Source organism: Hyla sarda, chromosome 6 (genome assembly GCF_029499605.1).
Source record: "Hyla sarda isolate aHylSar1 chromosome 6, aHylSar1.hap1, whole genome shotgun sequence".
Taxonomy (NCBI): domain Eukaryota; kingdom Metazoa; phylum Chordata; class Amphibia; order Anura; family Hylidae; genus Hyla; species Hyla sarda.
In genome coordinates this window covers 253231635-253251967 of record NC_079194.1, presented here as the reverse complement: position 1 = coordinate 253251967, position 20333 = coordinate 253231635, and the positions used below count along the sequence as shown (strand labels likewise).

Here is a 20333-nt window from a genome sequence, read left to right as displayed (position 1 = left end):
CTGTATCATACCTTTCCCCTTGCTCATATTGTGTGAGCTCCCGGCAGGAGAAAGTGGGCATTCCCCACCAGGCACTACGTCACTGAAGCCTGCGAGAGCTGTGCCTCGCCATGCCCTGCACTCACTTCCTGAGTTTGGTCTCCTGCCAGGCTGGAAGAAGACCAAACTAACTGTTTGACTTGCACAGGGAACAGAGCAGAGCCACCTAGTGGCCGTTTTTCAATCACATTAAAAACATAAAGGTTGAGAATTTTAACAGTATGTAAATAGCAAAGTGTCTAATTACATAATGAACAATATATTAAAAGTTCAGTTTGGTGACAGGTTATTTTGTAAGCCTGCTGTCTTGACTATTAGTTTTACTATATAATTGACTAATTAGCTGACTGTATTTATATATGTCCTGATTTTAGAGGAACTGGCCAGTCATCTAATACATATGCAGGCCTCCTGTTTAACCCCAACAGCAGGTGTTGGGGATCAGGTTTACCATGAAAATGCAAAGATGAAAATATAGACTTCTGTAAGTGTGAAAGGACAATATAGGCAACTTTAGCACCACACCTTTTAAAAGCATTTATATTAACAGTAATCTGGAATATATCAGTCTTCATTTTTTTTCTCTGAGCCCTTTTTGCATTGTATTAACTGAAATAAACTATTATTTTTGATCCTCTAAGACCTGCTGTGACTATATGTCTAGTAGATTGTGCTAGTAAAGTCAGTAAGTGGTACTAAAAAAATATATATTTATATGACCTGAACAATAAAGTTAACATGTTATTTGAACCACATGGTAAACTGCCACAAAAAAATGGCAGAATTGCTTTTTTCTTCCATACAGTCATTTATGTTTACGTACCCAAAAGGGTTCTAAAAAAAAGTTAAAAATATTGACCCATTGAATAAAGGTGACATTTATGCCACCTATAATTAACCCCTTAAGGACCCAGCCAATTTTCACTGTAGGACCCGGCCATTTTTTGCACATCTGACCACTGTCACTTTAAGTATTAACCCCTTAAGGACCGGGCCATTTTACACCTTAGGACCAGAGCGTTTTTTGCAATTCTGACCACTGTCACTTTAAACCTTAATAACTCTGGGATGCTTTTAGTTATCATTCTGATTCCGAGATTGTTTTATCGTGACATATTCTACTTTAACATAGTGGTAAAATTTTGTGGTAACTTGCATCCTTTCTTGGTGAAAAATCCCCAAATTTGATGAAAAATTTGTAAATTTAGCATTTTTCTAACTTTGAAGCTCTCTGCTTGTAAGGGAAATGGATATTCCCCCCCAAAAAATGTTTTAATTCACATATACAATATGTCTACTTTATGATTACATCATAAAATTGACAAGTTTTTACTTTTGGAAGACATGAGGGCTTCAAAGTTCAGCAGCAATTTTCCAATTTTTCACACAATTTTCAAACTCACTATTTTTCAGGGACCAATTCAGGTTTGAAGTGGATTTGAAGGGTCTTCATATTAGAAATACCCCACAAATGACCCCATTATAAAAACTGCACCCCCCAAAGTATTCAAAATGACATTCAGTCAGCATTTTAACCCTTTAGGTGTTTCACAGGAATAGCAGCAAAGTGAAGGAGAAAATTCACAATCTTCATTTTTTACACTCGCATGTTCTTGTAGACCCAATTCTTTTTAATTTTACAAGGGGTAAAAGGAGAAACTGTATACTTATATTTGTAGCCCAATTTCTCTCGAGTAAGCTCATACCTCATATGTCTATGTAAATTGTTCGGCGGGCGCAGTAGAGGGCTCAGAAGGGAAGGAGCGTCAAGGGGATTTTGGAGAGAACGTTTTTCTGAAATGGTTTTTGGGGGGCATGTCACTTTTAGGAAGCTCCTATGGTGCCAGAACAGCAAAAAAAAAAAAAAAACACATGGCATACCATTTTGGAAACTAGACCCCTTGATGAACGTAACAAGGAATTAAGTGAGCCTTAATACCCCACAGGGGTTTCACGACTTTTGCATATGATTAAAAAAAAAAATTCCACTAAAATGTGTGTTTCCCCCCCAAATTTCAAATTTTTGCAAGCGTTAATAGCAGAAAATACCCCCCAAAATTTGTACCCCATCTCTTCTGAGCATGGCAGTACCCCATAAGTGGAGCTGAAGTGCACTGCTGGTGAACTACAATGCTCAGAAGAGAAGGAGTAACATTTGGCTTTTTGAGAGCAAATTTTGTTTGGGGGGCATGTCGCATTTAGGAAGCCCCTATGGTGCCAGGACAGCAAAAAAAAAAAACCCATGCCATACCATTTTGGAAACTAGACCACTTGGGGAACGTAACAAGGAATTAAGTGAGCCTTAATACCCCACAGGGGTTTCATGACTTTTGCATATGTAAAAAAATAAAAAATATTTCACTAAAATGTGTGTTTCCCCCCCAAATTTCACATTTTTGCAAGGGTTAATAGCAGAAAAGACCCCCCAAAATGTGTAACCCCATCTCTTCTGAGTATGGCAGTACCCCATAAGTGGAGCTGAAGTGCACTGCTGGCGAACTACAATGCTCAGAAGAGAAGGAGTCACATTTGCAAACTTTGCTGAAATGGGGGGGGGGGGGACATGTTGCATTTAGGAAGCCCCTATGGTGCCAGGACAGCAGAAAAAAACCCACATGGCATACCATTTTGGAAACTAGATCCCTTGGGGAACGTAACAAGGAATTAAGTGAGCCTTAATACCCCACAGGGATTTCCCGACTTTTGCATATGTAAAAAAAAATATATATTTTTTTTTACTAAAAATGTATGTTTTAACCAACATTTTACATTTTTACAAGGGTTAATAGCAGAAAAGACCCCCCACAATTTGTAAATACATTTCTTTGGAGTAAGGACATACCTTATTTTTGAATTATTATGGTATAGCGTGAGGTCAGTCAGGGGCCTTGAGATTCATATGGAGCATTAATGGGGGGAGCACTGAGCCCTAAAATAGGGGAACACTATGGGGGACAACGGGCCGTAACTGGGGTAGACAGGTGGGGTACAGAGGCCCGTAATATGGGGTACAGTGGGCCAGAAAATTATAAATAATAATAAAACAGGATATGTTCCCAGAATGATGACTCAGAGCATAGCCAAAACTAAAAAAAAATATGCCCGCCCCAATCCCTATGCACTGAATCATAATTCTGGGAATGTAATGTGTGTGGCCGTCCCTACCCTGTTGCCTCAAATGCGCACCCGCTCAGGTAGAGAGAGAGCGCTGCGCATTTGAGGCAACATAAAAAGTCCCCGATGAGAGTGACCTATGACCCATTTTTTTGAAAAAAACCCCCAGAGGTCTTATCAGTTTTTTTTGTTTTGTTTTGTTTTTCAGTTTTTTTGGGCAATTTAGTGATTTATGGGGTTAAAATTTGGAATGTACTCTGGACTTGGTACATTGGTCAAATTATGGACAATTCAAAATGTAAAGGGAAAATGTGTAGGGCTCCATGGAAGTGTGATACTCCCTGAAGCAGCCTATGCAGAGGCCCGGATTATCTTGGCAAGTCTCGCGCTGATAGATGGTGTCCTTCTGAATCCCCTTCCTGCAACACACTCTGCATTTTTTTTCTGGGATCGCCCCTTCTTTCCAGTGTGGGGGACATCACCTGGAAAGTGCTGGCCGGGGACGATCCTGGCGCCTATAACTCCAGACCCTTGGGAAGTCCGGCCTGATCTTTCCCGGTTGCCAAAGATCAGGAACCTTAGGACTTCTTCTTGGTACTGGAGGAATGTCCCTGTGTTACCAGCGTACTGGGATAGTACAAAAGCGTTGTACATGGCAACCTGTACCATGTTGACCGCAACTTTTTTGTACCATGCCCGTGTTTTCCGCATGGCGTTGTATGGCTTGAGGACTTGATCTGAGAGATCAACTCCCCCCATATACCGATTGTAGTCCAGAATACAATCGGGCTTGAGGACCGATCCCACGGTACCTCACACAGGGACAGGGGTGCTGCCATTCCCATGAATAGTGGTGAGTATAAGAACATCCCTCTTATCCTTATACTTCACCAACAACAGGTTATCATGGGTCAGGGCACGGGACTCACCCTTGGGGATAGGCGTCTTGACCAAATTTAGAGGGAGGCCTCTCTGGTTCTTCCGCACGGTCCCACAAGCGGACGTGGATCTGGCGGAAAGGGATTTGAACAGAGGGATGCTGGTATAAAAGTTATCCACTTGCACGTGAAAACCCTTATCCAGCAATGGGTGCACAAGGTCCCAAACGAGTTTCCCGCTAACACGCCATACCGCGCCCGCTTTGAGGGAATATACTGGTGAAAGATGAGTCTCCCCTTAAAACTGATGAGACTCATCTACCGAGAGGTCCCTGAGGGGTACGTAGGCCTCCAAAAATTTGGCCCCAAAGTGATCGATGACCGGCCTCACATTGTAAAGCCGGTCATAGGCGGGATCACCTTGGGGCGGACATGCCGCATTATCTGCATAATGCAGGCATTTCCGAATCGCCTCATACCGCCTCCGTGTCATCGCCATACTGTAAAGCGGGGTCTGGTAGAGGACGTTCCCGCTACAGTAATGATGAGCACTTGGTTTTTTGTCCAGGCCCATATGCAGCGTGAGGCCCCAAAATGTCCTCATTTCCGCTGCATCAATGGCAGTGAATCTGGGTCGTGGGCAATGAACTGCTGGGCATACAAGTTCCTTTGCTCCACCATTAGATTGACCAGGCTGTCAGTGAAAAAAAACTTAAAGTCCAGATCAGTGAAGCCAGCATGGTCAATCCGGATTCCTGAGTCGCCAACAAACTCAGGAATCCGTGGCTGATAACCCTCTAGGCACTTGTCTAGGGGGCCGGACTCCTATTACGAGTGGCATTGCCACCCGTACTAGTGTCGGCCACTGGGTCACTTTCATGAGGGGTGCGTGGCCGTACAGGGGACTCATCATCACTACTAGATGATGAGGAGGGCGAGGAAGAACACAAAAAAAGTTGGATCTTCCACGTCCTGCCAAAAATGCCCGGCGGGCCATCGCCTTTTTTCTACGGGGGTGGGGCGGTGGGAGGGGGGAGGGAAGTATGTAGTGTGTGGTGCTTGGTGTAAACTTACAGGGAAAAAAAAAAGCTGCGGCCCAAAAAAAATAATGGGTGTCACTCGCAGCACCCTGAACCCCTAATAGGGCCCAGGGTCACACGGATCAGGTGACAGCGGACCCTTGGGGACCTATTGGGGGGGGGGGGGGGGGGGTTTACTTTATTTTTAACTTTTTTATACTTTTTTGGGAAACAGAATGCCTACCTTGCCCTGAATACTGCTCTCCCTGATCTAGGGGCTCCTGAGGGGACTCCGATCGTGCAGAGGGGGGGTTGCGGTCCTCTCGTGGCAGCTCTGCCCGCTGACTGAACTCAGCGAGCGCGCAGAGCTGCGTGAGGGGACCGTTAACCCCTCCTCTGCTGGACTACTATTGGCCGGACGATCGCCGGCCAATAGCAGCGTTGTACACCGCCGATCACCTTCTTTTTCCGGGTCATCGGGTCACAAGTGACCCGAATGACCGGAATCGCAGCAGATCGCTCGCGTGAATTCGCGAGTGCTCTGCTGCGATCACCGACATGTGGGGGTCCCGGGACCCCCCTCGGCATTTGCACGGCATGCCTGCTGAACAATTTCAGCAGGCATGCCCTTCCGATCTCTGCCCGGCGCACGGCAGGGATCGGGAAACGCCAGGGCGTAACATTACAGGGTTAATAACTCTGGGATGCTTTTACTTTTCATTCTGATTCCGAGATTTTTTTTCGTGACATATTCTACTTTGTTAGTGGTAAAATTTTGTCGGTACTTGCATCATTTCTTGGTGAAAAATTCAAAAATGTTATGAAAAAATTGAAAATTATGCATTCTATTTTTTTTTTTACTTTGAAGCTCTCTGCTTATAAGGAAAATGGATATTCCAAATAAATTATATAGTGATTCACATGTACAATATGTCTACTTTATGTTTCCATCATAAAGTTGAGTTTTTACTTTTGGAAGACATCAGAGGGCTTCAAAGTATAGCAGCAATTTTCCAATTTTTCACAACATTTTCAAAATCAATTTTTCAGGGACCAGTTTAGTTTTGAAGTGGATTTGAAGGGCCTTCTTATTAGAAATACCACATCAATGACACCATTATAAAAACTGCACCCCTCAAAGTATTCAAAATGACATTCAAAAGGTTTGTTAACCCTTTAGGTGTTTCACAGGAATAGCAGCAAATTGAAGGAGAAAATTCAAAATATAAATTTTTTTTTACACTGGCATGTTCTTGTAGACCCAGTTTTTGAATTTTTACAAGCGGTAAAAGGAGAGTAATTTTCCTGAAATGTGTAACCCAATTTCTCTCGAGTAAGAAAATACCTCATGTGTATGTCAAGTGCTCTGTGGGCGCACTAGAGGGCTCAGAAGGGAAGAAGCGACAGTGGGATTTTGGAGAGTGAGTTTTTCTGAAATAGTTTTTGGGGGGCATGTCACATTTAAGAAGCCCTTATGGTGCCAGAACAGCAAAAAAAACACATGGCATACTATTTTGGAAACTACACCCCTCAAGGCAAGTAACAAGGGGTGCAGTGAGCCTTAACACCCCACAGGTGTTTGACGACTTTTCGTTAAAGTTGGATGTGTAAATGATTTTTTTTTTTATTTGTTTTCCCCCAATTTTTTTATTTTTACAAGGGGTAATAGGAGAAAATGCCCCCCAAAATTTGTAACTCCATCTCTTCTGAGTATGGAAATACCCCATGTGTGGACGTCAAGTGCTCTGCTGGCGCACTACAATGCTCAGAAGAGAAGGAGTCACATTTGGCTTTTGGAAAGCATCTTTTGCTGAAATGGTTTTTGGGGGGCCTGTCACATTTAGGAAGCCCCTATGGTGCCAGAACAGCAAAAAAAAAACAAAAAAAACTACATGACATACTATTTTGGAAACTACACCCCTCAAGGAACTCAACAAGGGGTACAGTGAGCCTTAACACCTCACAGGTGTTTGATGACTTTTTGTTAAAGTTGGATGTGTAAATGAAGAAAAAATTTCACTAAAATGCAGGTTTTTAAATTTTTACAAGTGGTAATAGTAGAAAATGACACCCAAAATTTGTAACCCCATTTCTTCTGAGTATGGAAATACCCCATGTGTGGACGTCAAGTGCTCTGCTGGTGCACTACAATGCTCAGAAGAGGAGGAGCGCCATTCTGCTTTTGGAGAGTGAATTTGTTTGGAATGGAAGTCAGGGGCCATGTGTGTTTACAAACCCCCTCCGCCATGCCAGAACAGTGGACCCCCCAATGTGACCCCGTTTTGGAAAACTACACCCCTCACAGAAGTTAATAAGGGGTGCAGTGAGTATTTACACCCCACTAGGGTTTGACAGATCTTTGGAACAGTGGGCTGTGCAAATGAAAAATGACTGTTCCAAAAATCTGTCAGACACCTGTGCAGCGTAAATGCTACTGTACCCCTTATTACATTACATGAGGGGTGTAGTTTCCAAAATGGGGTCACATGTGGGGGGCGGGGGTCCATTGTTCTGACACTATGGGGGCTTTGTAAACACACGTGGCTTTCAATTCCGGACAAATTTTCTCTTCAAAAGTCCAATGGCGCTCCTTCTCTTCTGAGCATTGTAGTTCACCCGCAGAGCACTTTACATCCACATATGGGGTATGTTCTTACTCAGAAGAAATGGGGTTACAAATATATTTTTTTCCCTATTTTACCTTGTGAAAATGAAAAATTTTGGGTAACACCAGCATTTTAGTGAAAACTTTTTTTTTTTTTCATTTTCCCATCCAACTTTAATGAAAATTCTTCAAACACCTGTGGGGTGTTAAGGCTCACTATACCGCTTGTTACGTTACGTGAGTGGTGTCGTTTTCAAAATGGGGTCACATGTGGGTATTTATTTTTTTGAGTTTATGTCAGAACCGCTGTAAAATCAGCCACCCCTGTGCAAATCACCAATTTAGGCCTCAAATGTACATAGTGCGCTCTCACTCCTGAGCCTTGTTGTGCACCCGCAGAGCATTTTACGCCCCACATATGGGGTATTTCCGTACTCAGGAGAAATTGCGTTACAAATTTTTGGGGTCTTTTACCGCTTGTGAAAATAAAAAAGTATGGGGCAACACCAGCATGTATTGTAAAAAAATAATTTTTTTTACACTAACAGGCTGGTGTAGCTCCAACTCTTTTTTTTTTCCATAAATGGTAAAAGGAGAAAAAGCCCCCCCAAATTTGTAGTGCAATTTCTCCCGAGTACAGAAATACCCCATATGTGGCCTAAACGGTTTCCTTGTAATACGACAGGGCTCCGAAGTGAGAGAGCGCCATGCGCATTTGAGGACTAAATTAGGGATTGCATAGGGGTGGACATAGGGGTATTCTACGCCAGTGATTCCCAAACAGGGTGCCTCCAGCTGTTGCTAATCTCTCAGCATGCCTGAACAGTCAGTGGCTGTCCGGAAATGCTGGGAGTTGTTTTTGCAACAGCTGGAGGCTCCGTTTTGGAAACACTGGCGTACAATACTTTTTCATTTTTATTCCGGGGGACAGTGTAAGGGGGTGTATATGTAGTGTTTTACCCTTTATTATGTGTAGTGTAGTGTTTTTACATTCGCACTGGCGGGTTTACAGTGAGTTTCCCGCTAGGATTTTGCACTGCGGCGAAAAATTTGCCACAGCTCAAACTTCAAGCAGGAAACTTATTGTAAACTCGCCCGTGTGAATGTACCCGGTACATTCACATGGGGGGGGCAAACCTCCAGCTGTTTCAAAACTACAACTCACAGCATGTACTGACAGACCGTGCATGCTGGGAGCTGTACTTTTGCAACAGGTGAAGGCACACTGGTTGGAAAACCTTCAGTTAGGTTCTGTTACCTAACTCCGTATTTTCCAACCAGTGTGTCTCCAGCTGTTGCAAAGCTACAACTCCCAGCATGTACTGATCGCTGAACGGCATGCTGGGAGATGTAGTTATGCAACAGCTGGAGGGCTACAGTTTAGAGACCACTGCACAGTGATCTCCAAACTGTGGCCCTCCAGATGTTGCAAAACTGCAAATCCCAGCATGCCTAAACAGCTGTCTGGGCATGCTGGGAGTTGTAGTTTTGCAACATCTGGAGGGTTACAGTTTAGAGACCACTGTATAGTGGTCTCAAACTGTCGCCCTCCAGATGTTGCTAGGCAACTCACCAGCTTGAATAGGATCCAGGGAGCCAGCCGCACGACATCGGCGCCCGCCGATCACTACCGCCGCCGATGGGTAAGTGGACCTTCGGTGTCGGTCCTCTTCGGTTTCCCCGTTCTGCCCCGCCTATGGTGGGTGGGCAGAAAGGGGAACCGAAAGTTAACCCCCGCCCCCGATCTGCTATTGGTCGTCGCTTCTTGACGACCAATAGGAGGGGTGGCACCCCTGCCACCTCACTCTTATTCCTTCAGGGGGATCGTGGGTGTCTTGGACAACCTCTATCCCCCTTATTTTCCGGGTCACCTTAGACCCGTATGACCCGGAATCGCGCAAATCGCCAGTGTGAATTCATGGTCTGATGACCCCCCTGGGCATTTGTGCTGGGTGCCTGCTGATCGATATCAGCAGTCACTCCGGTTCGGCCACCAAAATTCCCACGGGCGTACAGGTACTTAAAGGGGTACTCCCGTGGAAACCTTTTTTTTTTTTCTTTTTTTTTTTTTTAACCCCTTAAGGACTCAGGGTTTTTCCGTTTTTGCACTTTCGTTTTTTCCTCCTTACCTTTTAAAAATCATAACCCTTTCAATTTTCCACCTAAAAATCCATATTATGGCTTATTTTTTGCGTCGCCAATTCTACTTTGCAGTGACATTAGTAATTTTACCGAAAAATGCACGGCGAAACGAAAAAAAAAATCATTGTGCGACAAAATCGAAAAAAAAACGCCATTTTGTAACTTTTGGGGGCTTCCGTTTCTACGCAGTGCATTATTCTGTAGGTCCATACGGTTAAAATGATATCCTACTTATATAGGTTTGATTTTGTCGCACTTCTGGAAAAAATCATAACTACATGCAGGAAAATTTATACGTTTAAAAATGTCATCTTCTGACCCCTATAACTTTTTTATTTTTCCACGTACGGAGCGGTATGAGGACTCATTTTTTGCGCCGTGATCTGAAGTTTTTATCGGTATGATTTTTGTTTTGATCTGACTTTTTGATCACTTTTTATTCATTTTTTAATGTTATAAAAAGTTACCAAAATACGCTTTTTTGGACTTTTGAATTTTTTTTGCGCGTACGCCATTGACCGTACGGCTTAATTAATGATATATTTTTTATAGTTCGGACATTTACGCACGCGGCGATACCACATATTTTTTTTTTTTTACACTGTTTTATTTTTTTTATGGGAAAAGGGGGGTGATTCAAACTTTTATTAGGGAAGGGGTTAAATGACCTTTATTAACACTTTTTTTTTACTTTTTTTTTGCAGTGTTATAGGTCCCATAGGGACCTATAACACTGCACACACTGATCTCTCATCCTGATCACAGGTGTGTATTAACACGCCTGTGATCAGCATTATCAGCGCTTGACTGCTCCTGCCTGGATCTCAGGCACGGAGCAGTCATTCGTCGATCGGACACTGAGGAGGCAGGTAAGAGCCCTCCCGGTGTCCGATCAGCTGTTCGGGACGCCGCGATTTCACCGCGGCGGTCCCGAACAGCCCGACTGAGCAGCCGGGATACTTTCAGTTTCACTTTAGAAGCGGCGGTCAGCTTTGACCGCCGCTTCTAAAGGGTTAATACCGCACATCGCCGCGATCGGCGATGTGTGGTATTAGCCGCGGGTCCCGGCCGTTGATTAGCGCCGGGACCCACGCGATATGATGCGGGATCGCGGCGCGATCCCGCTTCATATCGCGGGAGCCGGCGCAGGACGTAAATATACGTCCTGCGTCGTTAAGGGGTTAATCAACTGATGCCAGAAAGTTAAACAGATTTGTAAATCACTTCTATTAAAAAAATCTTAATCCTTCCAGTACTTTTTAGGGGCTGTATACTAAAGAGAAATCCAAAAAAGAAATGCATTTCCTCTGATGTCATGACCACAGTGCTCTCTGCTGACCTCTGCTGTCCATAGCAGCATATGTTTGCTTTGGGGATTTTCTTCTGCTCTGGACAGTTCCTAAAATGGACAGCAGAGGTCAGCAGAGAGCACTGTGGTCATGACATCAGAGGAAATGCATTTTTTTGGATTTCTCTTTAGTATACAGCCCCTAAAAAGTATTGAAAGGATTAAGATTTTTTAATAGAAGTGATTTACAAATCTGTTTAACTTTCTGGCACCAGTTGATAAAAAAAAAAAAAAAAAAAGTTTTCCACGGGAGTACCCCTTTAAGTTCCAGGGTGTCAAGGCGTACCTGTACGCCCTGGGTCCTTAACAGGTTAAAGGGTAACTCTCATTAAATTAGCACCACCAAAACCAAAAGAAAATTATGCACATACAGACAGCATGTGTGAAAATATTAAAATCTTTATTGAATATACCATAAATTAAAAACAACAATACATGTATATAATAAAAACAAGGCACCGGAAAACCTACAAACTGATAGGCAAGGGCTGGAAATAAGCATAGAAACTACAATATAAATAAATGTGTGGCCAAAGGGTAATCAAATGCCTGTATATAGGATCACACATCAAGGAAAATGCTGTAAGTAAACAAGCAAAAGGACAGTGTAAGAGCCAAACCCAGAGACCAAAAAATGGACAAGTATGCCAGACCTTACCTACCAACCCCAACGATCGTTTCACCACTGAATGGCTTCCTCAGGGGCTGCACATTACTTACCTCAAGTAGGTATAGGCTCTTCCGTTGGTGTTTAACTCTCATTAAAACTAATTTTTCCTATTGCATTCCTTATGGTAAATACAAAATATTTTTAATATACTTTGTTTAAAAAAAAAAATGAAGTTTTCTATGTTTTATTTATGCTTAAAAAAGCTCAAAAGCACATTTTCCCCCATCTTATACACAGACTTTGGACCGAAGCCCAAACACAGAAAGTGCAGCCTGGAGCGCTGAGGGGTGTGTGTCCAGCCTCATCCAATCATAGCTCCTCTCACACTTAACTACCATATTCTGTTGGTTGGACACCCTCCCTCAGCACTCCAGGCTGCACTTCCTGTGTTTGGACATCAGTCCAAAGTCTGTGTATGAGATGGGGGGAAAATGTGCTCTTGAGCTTTTTCAAGCACAAATAAAACATAGAAAACTTTTTTTTTTTTTTAAACAAAAAATTAAAAAAGTTTGGGCTTTCATAATTTGGAAACACAAAAAGGAAAAACTTTCTACAGTCCTAAAGGCCACAATAGATTCAGTCCTAAAGTGGTATAAGAGTTGAAGGGATAATGCTGGACAGTCCTAGAGGAAAACAAAATGTCTATTTGTCTTCTCTCTTCTTGGATAGTTACAATGTAAGCAATGAATCCAGTTGGTCACAAATACTTTCTTTGTCTGCTTATTTATTTATTTTTTAACCCCTTAAGGACGCAGGACGTACTCAAACGTCCCCTTTTCCGAGTCCTTAAGGACTCAGGACGTTTGAGTACGTCCTGTCAAATCCCGGCCCCCCGCCGCTAGCCGGAGTGGAGCCGGTGCCCGATGCCTGCTGAAATCGTTCAGCAGGCATCGGGGCATATCGCCCAGGGGGGTCATTATGCCCCCCCATGTCGGCGATGGCCGCAGATCGCTGGACAATTCAGTCCAGCGATCTGCGGCAGATTCCGGGTCAATCGGGTCTCCAGTGACCCGGTGACCCAGAATTACAGGCTGTTCGGGGCCGGAACAGCCAGAGCCTGTAGGGGTGAGGTGGCACTGGTGCCACCTCACGATCGCCCTGATTCGTCGGCCGGATTACCGGCCGACCAATCAGGGCGCCTGCTGCGGGTGTCACTCCCGCAACCCGCTCCGCCCCTCTTCCGGAGGACGTGAGCGGGTGCGGGACGTGCACCCCGGGTGCTGGGGACCCCGATCCCCGGCGTCAATGTTGGGATCGGGGCCCCAGGAGCGACGGCCGCGGCGGAGACGACGAGGGACTGACCTGTGCGGCGAGGATCGTTGGAGGTGAGTGACAGCCTCCTGCTGTTGCTTAGCAACAGCTCCCAGCATGCAAAAAGGGCATGCTGGGAGCTGTAGTTATGCAACAGCAGGAGGCAGACCACCACAACTCCCAGCATGCCCTTATGGGCATGCTGGGACTTGTAGTTTTGCAACAGCTGGAGGCACATTTTTTCTATGGAAAAGTGTACCTTCAGCTGTTGTGTAACTACAACTCCCAGCTTGCACCAACAGCTAAAGTGCATGCTGGGAGTTGTAGTAGTGCATCTGCTGGTTGCATAACTACAACTCCCAGCATGCCCGTTGGCTGTCGGTGACTGCTGGGAGTTGTAGTTTTGCAACAGCTGAAGGCACACTGAGTTATGTAGCAAACCAGTGTGTCTCCAGCTGTTGCATAACTACAGTCCCCAGCATCCCCAGCCAAAGTAGTATGCCTCCAGCTGTTGCATAACTACAAGACCCAGCATGCCCTTCCGCTGTCCGTACATGCTGGGGGTTGTAGCTTTTGCAACAGCTGAAGGCACACTGGTTGCAAAACACTGAGTTTGTTACCAAACTCTGTGTTTCACAACCAGTGTGCCTCCAGCTGTTGCAAAACTACAACTCCCAGCATGCACTGATAGACCGTACATGCTGGGAGTTGTAGTTTTGCAACAGCTGGATGTTCCCCCCCCCCCCCCCAATGTGAACGTACAGGGTACACTCACATGGGCGGAGGATTACAGCAAGTATCCGGCTGCAAGTTTGAGCTGCGGCAAATTTTCTGTCGCAGCTCAAACTGCCAGCGAGAAACTACTGTGAACCCCCCGCCCGTGCGACTGTACCCTAAAAACACTACACTAACACACAATAAAAAGTAAAAAACACTACATATACACATACCCCTATACAACCCCCCTCCCCTCCCCAATAAAAATGAAAAACGTCTGGTACGCCACTGTTTCCAAAACGGAGCCAGCTGTTGCAAAACTACAACTCCCAGCATGCACTGATAGACCGTACATGCTGGGAGTTGTAGTTTTGCAACAGCTGGACGTTCCCCCCCCCCCCCCCCCCCCAATGTGAACGTACAGGGTACACTCACATGGGCGGAGGATTACAGTAAGTATCCGGCTGCAAGTTTGAGCTGCTACTCAAACTGCCAGCGTGAAACTACTGTGAACCCCCGCCCATGTGACTGTACCCTAAAAACACTACACTACACTAACACACAATAAAATAAAAAGTAAAAATCACTACAAATACACATACCCCTACACAGCCCCCCTCCCCAATAAAAATGAAAAACGTCTGGTACGCCACTGTTTCCAAAACGGAGCCTCCAGCTGTTGCAAAACAACTACTCCCAGTATTGCCAGATAGCCACTGACTGTCCAGGCATGCTGGGAGTTTTACAACAGCTGGAGGCACCCTGTTTGGGAATCACTGGCGTAGAATACCCCTATATCCTCCCCTATGCAAGTCCCTAATTTAGGCCTCAAATGCGCATGGCGCTCTCACTTTGGAGCCCTGTCGTATTTCAAGGCAACAGTTTAGGGTCACATATGGGGTATCGCCGTACTCGGGAGAAATTGTGTTACAAATTTTGGGGGGTATTTTCTGCTTTTACCCTTTTTAAAAATGTAAAATTTTTGGGAAAAGAGGCATTTTAGGTAAAATTTTTTTTATTTTTTTTACATATGCAAAAGTCGTGAAACACCTGTGGGGTATTAAGGTTCACTTAACCCCTTGTTACGTTCCCCGAGGGGTCTAGTTTCCAAAATGGTATGCCATGTTTTTTTTTTTTTTTTGCTGTCCTGGCACAATAGGGGCTTCCTAAATGCGGCATGCCCCCAGAGCAAAATTTGCTTTCAAAAAGCCAAATGTGACTCCTTCTCTTCTGAGACCTGTAGTGCCCCAGCAGAGCACTTTTCACCCCCATATGGGGCGTTTTCTGAATCGGGAGAAATTGGGCTTCAAATTTTGGGGGGTATTTTCTGCTTTAACCCTTTGTAAAAATGTTAATTTTTTGGGAAACCAAGCATTTTAGGTAAATTTTTTTTATTTTTTTTACATATGCAAAAGTTGTGAAACCCCTGTGGGGTATTAAGGTTCACTTTACCCCTTGTTACGTTCCCCAAGGGGTCTAGTTTCCAAAATGGTATGCCATGTGGGGTTTTTTGCTGTCCTGGCAGCATAGGGGCTTCCTAAATGCGGCATGCCCCCAGAGCAAAATTTCCTTCAAAAAAGCCAAATGTGACTCCTTCTTTTCTGAGACCTGTAGTGCGCCAGCAGAGCACTTTTCACCCCCATATGGGGTGTTTTCTGAATCGGGAGAAATTGGGCTTCAAATTTTGGGGGGTATTTTCTGCTATTACCCTTTTTAAAAATGTAAAACTTTTGGGAAACCAAGCATTTTAGGGAATTTTTTTTTATTTTTTTTTTACGTATGCAAAAGTTGTGAATCACCTGTGGGGTATTAAGGTTTACTTTACCCCTTGTTATGTTCCCCGAGGGGTCTAGTTTCCAAAATGGTATGCCATGTGTTTTTTTTTTTGCTGTTCTGGCACCATAGGGGCTTCCTAAATGTGACATGCCCCCCAAAAACCATTTGTCGCTCCTTCCCTTCTGAGCCCTCTACTGCGCCCGCCGAACAATTAACATAGACATATGAGGTATGTGCTTACTCGAGAGAAATTGGGTTTCAAATACAAGTAAAAATTTTCTCCTTTTTACCCCTTGCAAAAATTCTAAAATTGGGTCTACAAAAACATGCAAGTGTAAAAAATTAAGATTGTGAATTTTCTCCTTCACTTTGCTGCTATTCCTGTGAAACACCTAAAGGGTTAAAACGCTGACTGAATGTCATTTTGAATACTTTGGGGGGTGCAGTTTTTATAATGGGGTCATTTATGGGGTATTTCTAATATGAAGGCCCTTCAAATCCACTTCAAACCTGAACTGGTCCCTGAAAAATACTGAGTTTCAAAATTTTGTGAAAAATTGGAAAATTGCTGCGAAACTTTGAAGCCCTCTGGTGTCTTCCAAAAGTAAACACTTGTCAATTTTATGATGCAAACATAAAGTAGACATATTGTATATGTGAATTAAAAAAAATATATTTTGAATATCCATTTTCCTTACAAGCAGAGAGCTTCAAAGTTAGAAAAATGCAAAATTTTCAAATTTTTCATCAAATTTTGGGATTTTTCACCAAGAAAGGATGCAAGTTACCACAAAATTTTACCACTATGTTAAAGTAGAATATGTCATGAAAAAACAATCTCGGAATCAGAATGATAACTAAAAGCATTCCAGAGTTATTAATGTTTAAAGTGACAGTGGTCAGAATTGCAAAAAATGGCTGAGTCCTAGAGGTGAAAAAGGGCTCAGTCCTTAAGGGGTTAAACTCTGCATACTATAAGCTGTCAACCAACTATCAATATTATACAAACATTAGTTGGACATTCATCCATATCCGTAGTCAATGTGGTATAACAGTGTCAAACAGTGATGTTTTAACCAGCCACAACATAACATTTACAGAATTGACAATGCAGTGGACTTCTGCCCATTATACACAATAGCAGTTCTCCTCCCACCTCACTTTGTCAGGTGCACTTCACATAGAGAATATCAGTGCTATCTAATATCTCATATACAGTGCCAAAACAAACACTGGTACACAGCACCAGTATAGATAGCAACTGTGGTTTCTAATACACTTTCTCTTCTTCACTGTCCACTAGGCATACAATATAAAGTGAAATAGAATGGGGTTTAATGACCTCCTAGAAATTGTTGGGGGGCTAGGAAGATTCCAAGTGATCAACACTACTTTGCTGTTGATCCCTATGGTTTTTATGGCCAGTCATAACTTTCTTCAAAATTTTTCTGCTGCAATACCAGCCCATAGATGTTGGATACCAGGTGTGGATAATTCTACTACTGTTCATTATAACCAAAGTAGCCTGGCTGCGTTCATACCACTGGATGAGGATCAGAATACCAGGAGTTGCAAAAGGTTCAGAAATTCGGAGCCTTTGTACTGGAAAAATGGAACTTACAAGAAGGACACTGAAGTTTGTAAAGATGGCTGGGTCTATGATAGGAGTGCCTTCTCTTCCACCATCATCACTGAGGTAAGTCCACAAAATATCTGTCTGCTATACTGCCAGTGTACCTTTTCTGTTCCTTCCATACATTTTTGTGCTTTGCAGGTTGTACATACTGATATTCTGTGACATTGTTACACACAATCCATGGTGTAAATAAATCACCACAGTGTTTATCTCACTTAGTCAGCGATGTACATACATTGCTATTCGGTTTAGCAAGCAGCTGGACCTATGTGACTCTAAAAGTGTTTGCCAGCATCACCCTGTGATTTATAGTATCGCAGTACTTTATTTTCAGCAACAATAAGACATAGGGAGGCAGATTTTAAATTATTTTTATTTTTCCAGTTTATCACTAGTTTTATTAGAGAAATATAAATAGTTAATTTTCAAAGTTATTGGTTTCCACTGGCAACTAGGTCATTTTTATTTTTTTTTTTTTTTTTTTAACTTTTTGCGACCATCCAGTGGCACCTTGTAGGTCTCAATTTAGTTGGAACTAATGTGAAAAGAAACTCTGTCACCTTTGAAAAAAGACGTAAACGACAATTCCAAATCTGTAATTTTTATCTTTCTACTTACGTGCACCCCCCCCCCCCCCCAATACCAAATATAAATACAAAAAACCATGTGGCCCCCCAAATATAAATACTAAAAAACATGTGGCCCATTTCCCTCATGTTTTCTGGTACATCTCCGATATAGATTGGAATAACAGCAAAAATCTATTCAGCTGGTATATATTTCAGGATACTAGTAAAAAGGTATTACAAATTGCCACCAAGAAAATGTACCTAATAACAGTAAGGCTGCATTCACATCATGAATCCTCCAATTTCTCCATCCGACCTGAGTACACGATTTTTAGAACTTAAAATCGTATGAAATCGTATATAAAGTCTGATCCATTGACCTCCATTAAAAAATCGGATCCATTACACACATCTGATTTGATCCGCATCCGATTTCACACGATTTTTGTTCAGGTCTGAAATCGGGGTCAACCCCGATTTCAGACCCGAACAAAAATCGTGTGAAATCTGATGCGGATCAAATCGGATGTGTGTAATGGATCCGATTTTTTTATGGAGGTCAACTGATCAGACTTTATATACGATTTCATACGATTTTAAGTTCTAAAAATCGTGTACTCAGGTCGGATGGAGAAGTCGTGATGTGAATGCAGCCTTACTCTTGATCTTCTCTGTAGTTTTGTGTAATACTTAAGACTTTTCTTCTCTCTCCTGCAGTGGGATTTAGTCTGTAACTATCGTAAAATGAGGCAAGTAGCTCAATCGATTTACATGGCTGGGGTGTTGGCCGGAGCTTTTGTACTCGGGAGTTTGTCTGACAGGTAATCTCGCATAATACATAAAAAAAATAAAGATCACAGCGCTACATCTTCAACTATTGTTTGCATTCTGTGCACTGCTATTTGGTGTTTGGTACCTCTTGGAGGCATATTACTAGGCCCAGACTGCAAATCTGTTGTTCTTTTTTCTAATCAGTTTCTATTTGTAAATATTTTATTAAAATGTTTAGTTGATTATTATGTGGGCAGCCATCTTGCCTTGGCTGTTTAAAAGTTTTATTTATTTATTTTTTTTAATCAACTTGTGCCAGACCATTAAACAGATTTGTAAATTACTTCTATTTAAAAATCTTAACCCTTCCAGTACTTATCAGCTGCTGTATGCTCCACAGGAAGTTCTTTTTATTTTTAGTTTCTTTTCTGCTGACACCTCTGTCTGCCAGAGTAGGAGCAAATCACCATAGCAAACCTATCCTGCTCTTGACAGTTCCTGAGACAGGCAGAGGTGTCAGCAGAGAGCACTGTGGTCAAACAGAAAATAAATTAAAAAAGAACGTCCTCTGTAGTACACAGCAGCTGATAAGTACTGGAAGGGTTAAGATTTTTAAATAGAAGTAAACTACAAATCTGTTTAATGGTCTGGCACCAGAAAATTGTTTTTCACCGGAGTATCCCTCTAACTCTGAATGGTATTTTGGTATACTGATGTCACCTTTCACTGTACTCCTGTCTGTAAGGAGGGCACTGCTGGGAAGTGATCTGTACTGAACAGGAAGTATCAGCTTACTTTCAGTCCTAAAGGTCATAGTGAAAACTGCCAGATATATATATATTTTTTTTTAATTACACAGTCATGGCCATAAATGTTGGCACCCCTGAAATTTTTCTAGAAAATGAAGTATTTCTCACAGAAAAGGATTGCAGTAACACATGTTTTGCTATACACGTGTTTATTCCCTTTGTGTGTATTGTAACTTAACAAAAAAGGGAGGAAAAAAGCAAATTGGACATAATGTCACACCAAACTCCAAAAATGGTCTGAACAAAATTATTGTCACCCTTTCAAAATTGTGGAAAAAAGATTGTTTCAAGTAAAGTTTCCTTTAAACTCACCTGGGAAAAGTAACAGGTGTGGGCAATATAAAAATCACAACTGAAAGCAGATAAAAAGTTCACTTAGTCTTTGCATTGTGTGTCTGTGTGTGCCACACTAAGCATGGACAACAGAAAGAGGAGAAGAGAACTGTCTGTGGACTTGAGAACCAAAATTGTGAAAAAATATCAATAATCTCAAAGTTACAAGTCCATCTCCAGAGATCTAGATTTGCCTTTGTCCACAGTGCGCAACATTATCAAGAAGTTTGCAACCCATGGCACTGTAGCTAATCTCCATGGGCATGAACGGAAGAGAGAAATTGATGAGGGTGTCAACGCAGGATAGTCCAGATGGTGGATAAGCAGCCCCAAACAAGTTCCAAAGATATTCAAGCTGTCCTGCAGGCTCAGGGAGCATCAGTGTCAGCGCGAACCATTTTTGGAGTTTGGTGTGACATTATGTCCAATTAGATTTTTTTTCCTCCCTTTTTTGGTTTAGTTCCAATACACACAAAGGGAATAAACATGTGTATAGCAAAACGTGTTACTGCAATCCTTTTCTTGAAAAATTTCAGGGGTGCCAACATTTAGGGCCATGACTGTATGTAACATCAAATGGAAATTTCATGAAAAGAATCACCAAATATTCTTTAAAAACACATATAACATGAACAACTTGATTTAAACATAGTAAC

The 20333-nt window shown here is 42.7% G+C and overlaps 1 protein-coding gene across 2 annotated transcripts in view; it reads left to right on the top strand.

Moving 5' to 3' along the window:
- LOC130276930 (solute carrier family 22 member 20-like) overlaps positions 1-20333 on the top strand; it is an 84888-nt gene that overhangs the window by 27415 nt on the left and 37140 nt on the right. Inside the window, exons 2-3 of one of the 2 annotated variants that reach the window (XM_056526952.1) lie at positions 17023-17255; positions 18482-18585. In XM_056526952.1, the coding sequence (XP_056382927.1) occupies positions 17023-17255; positions 18482-18585 (337 nt within the window). Of the gene's footprint in view, positions 1-16871; positions 17256-18481; positions 18586-20333 lie in introns of those variants that run through there. The other variant, XM_056526951.1, reaches the window with a different exon arrangement.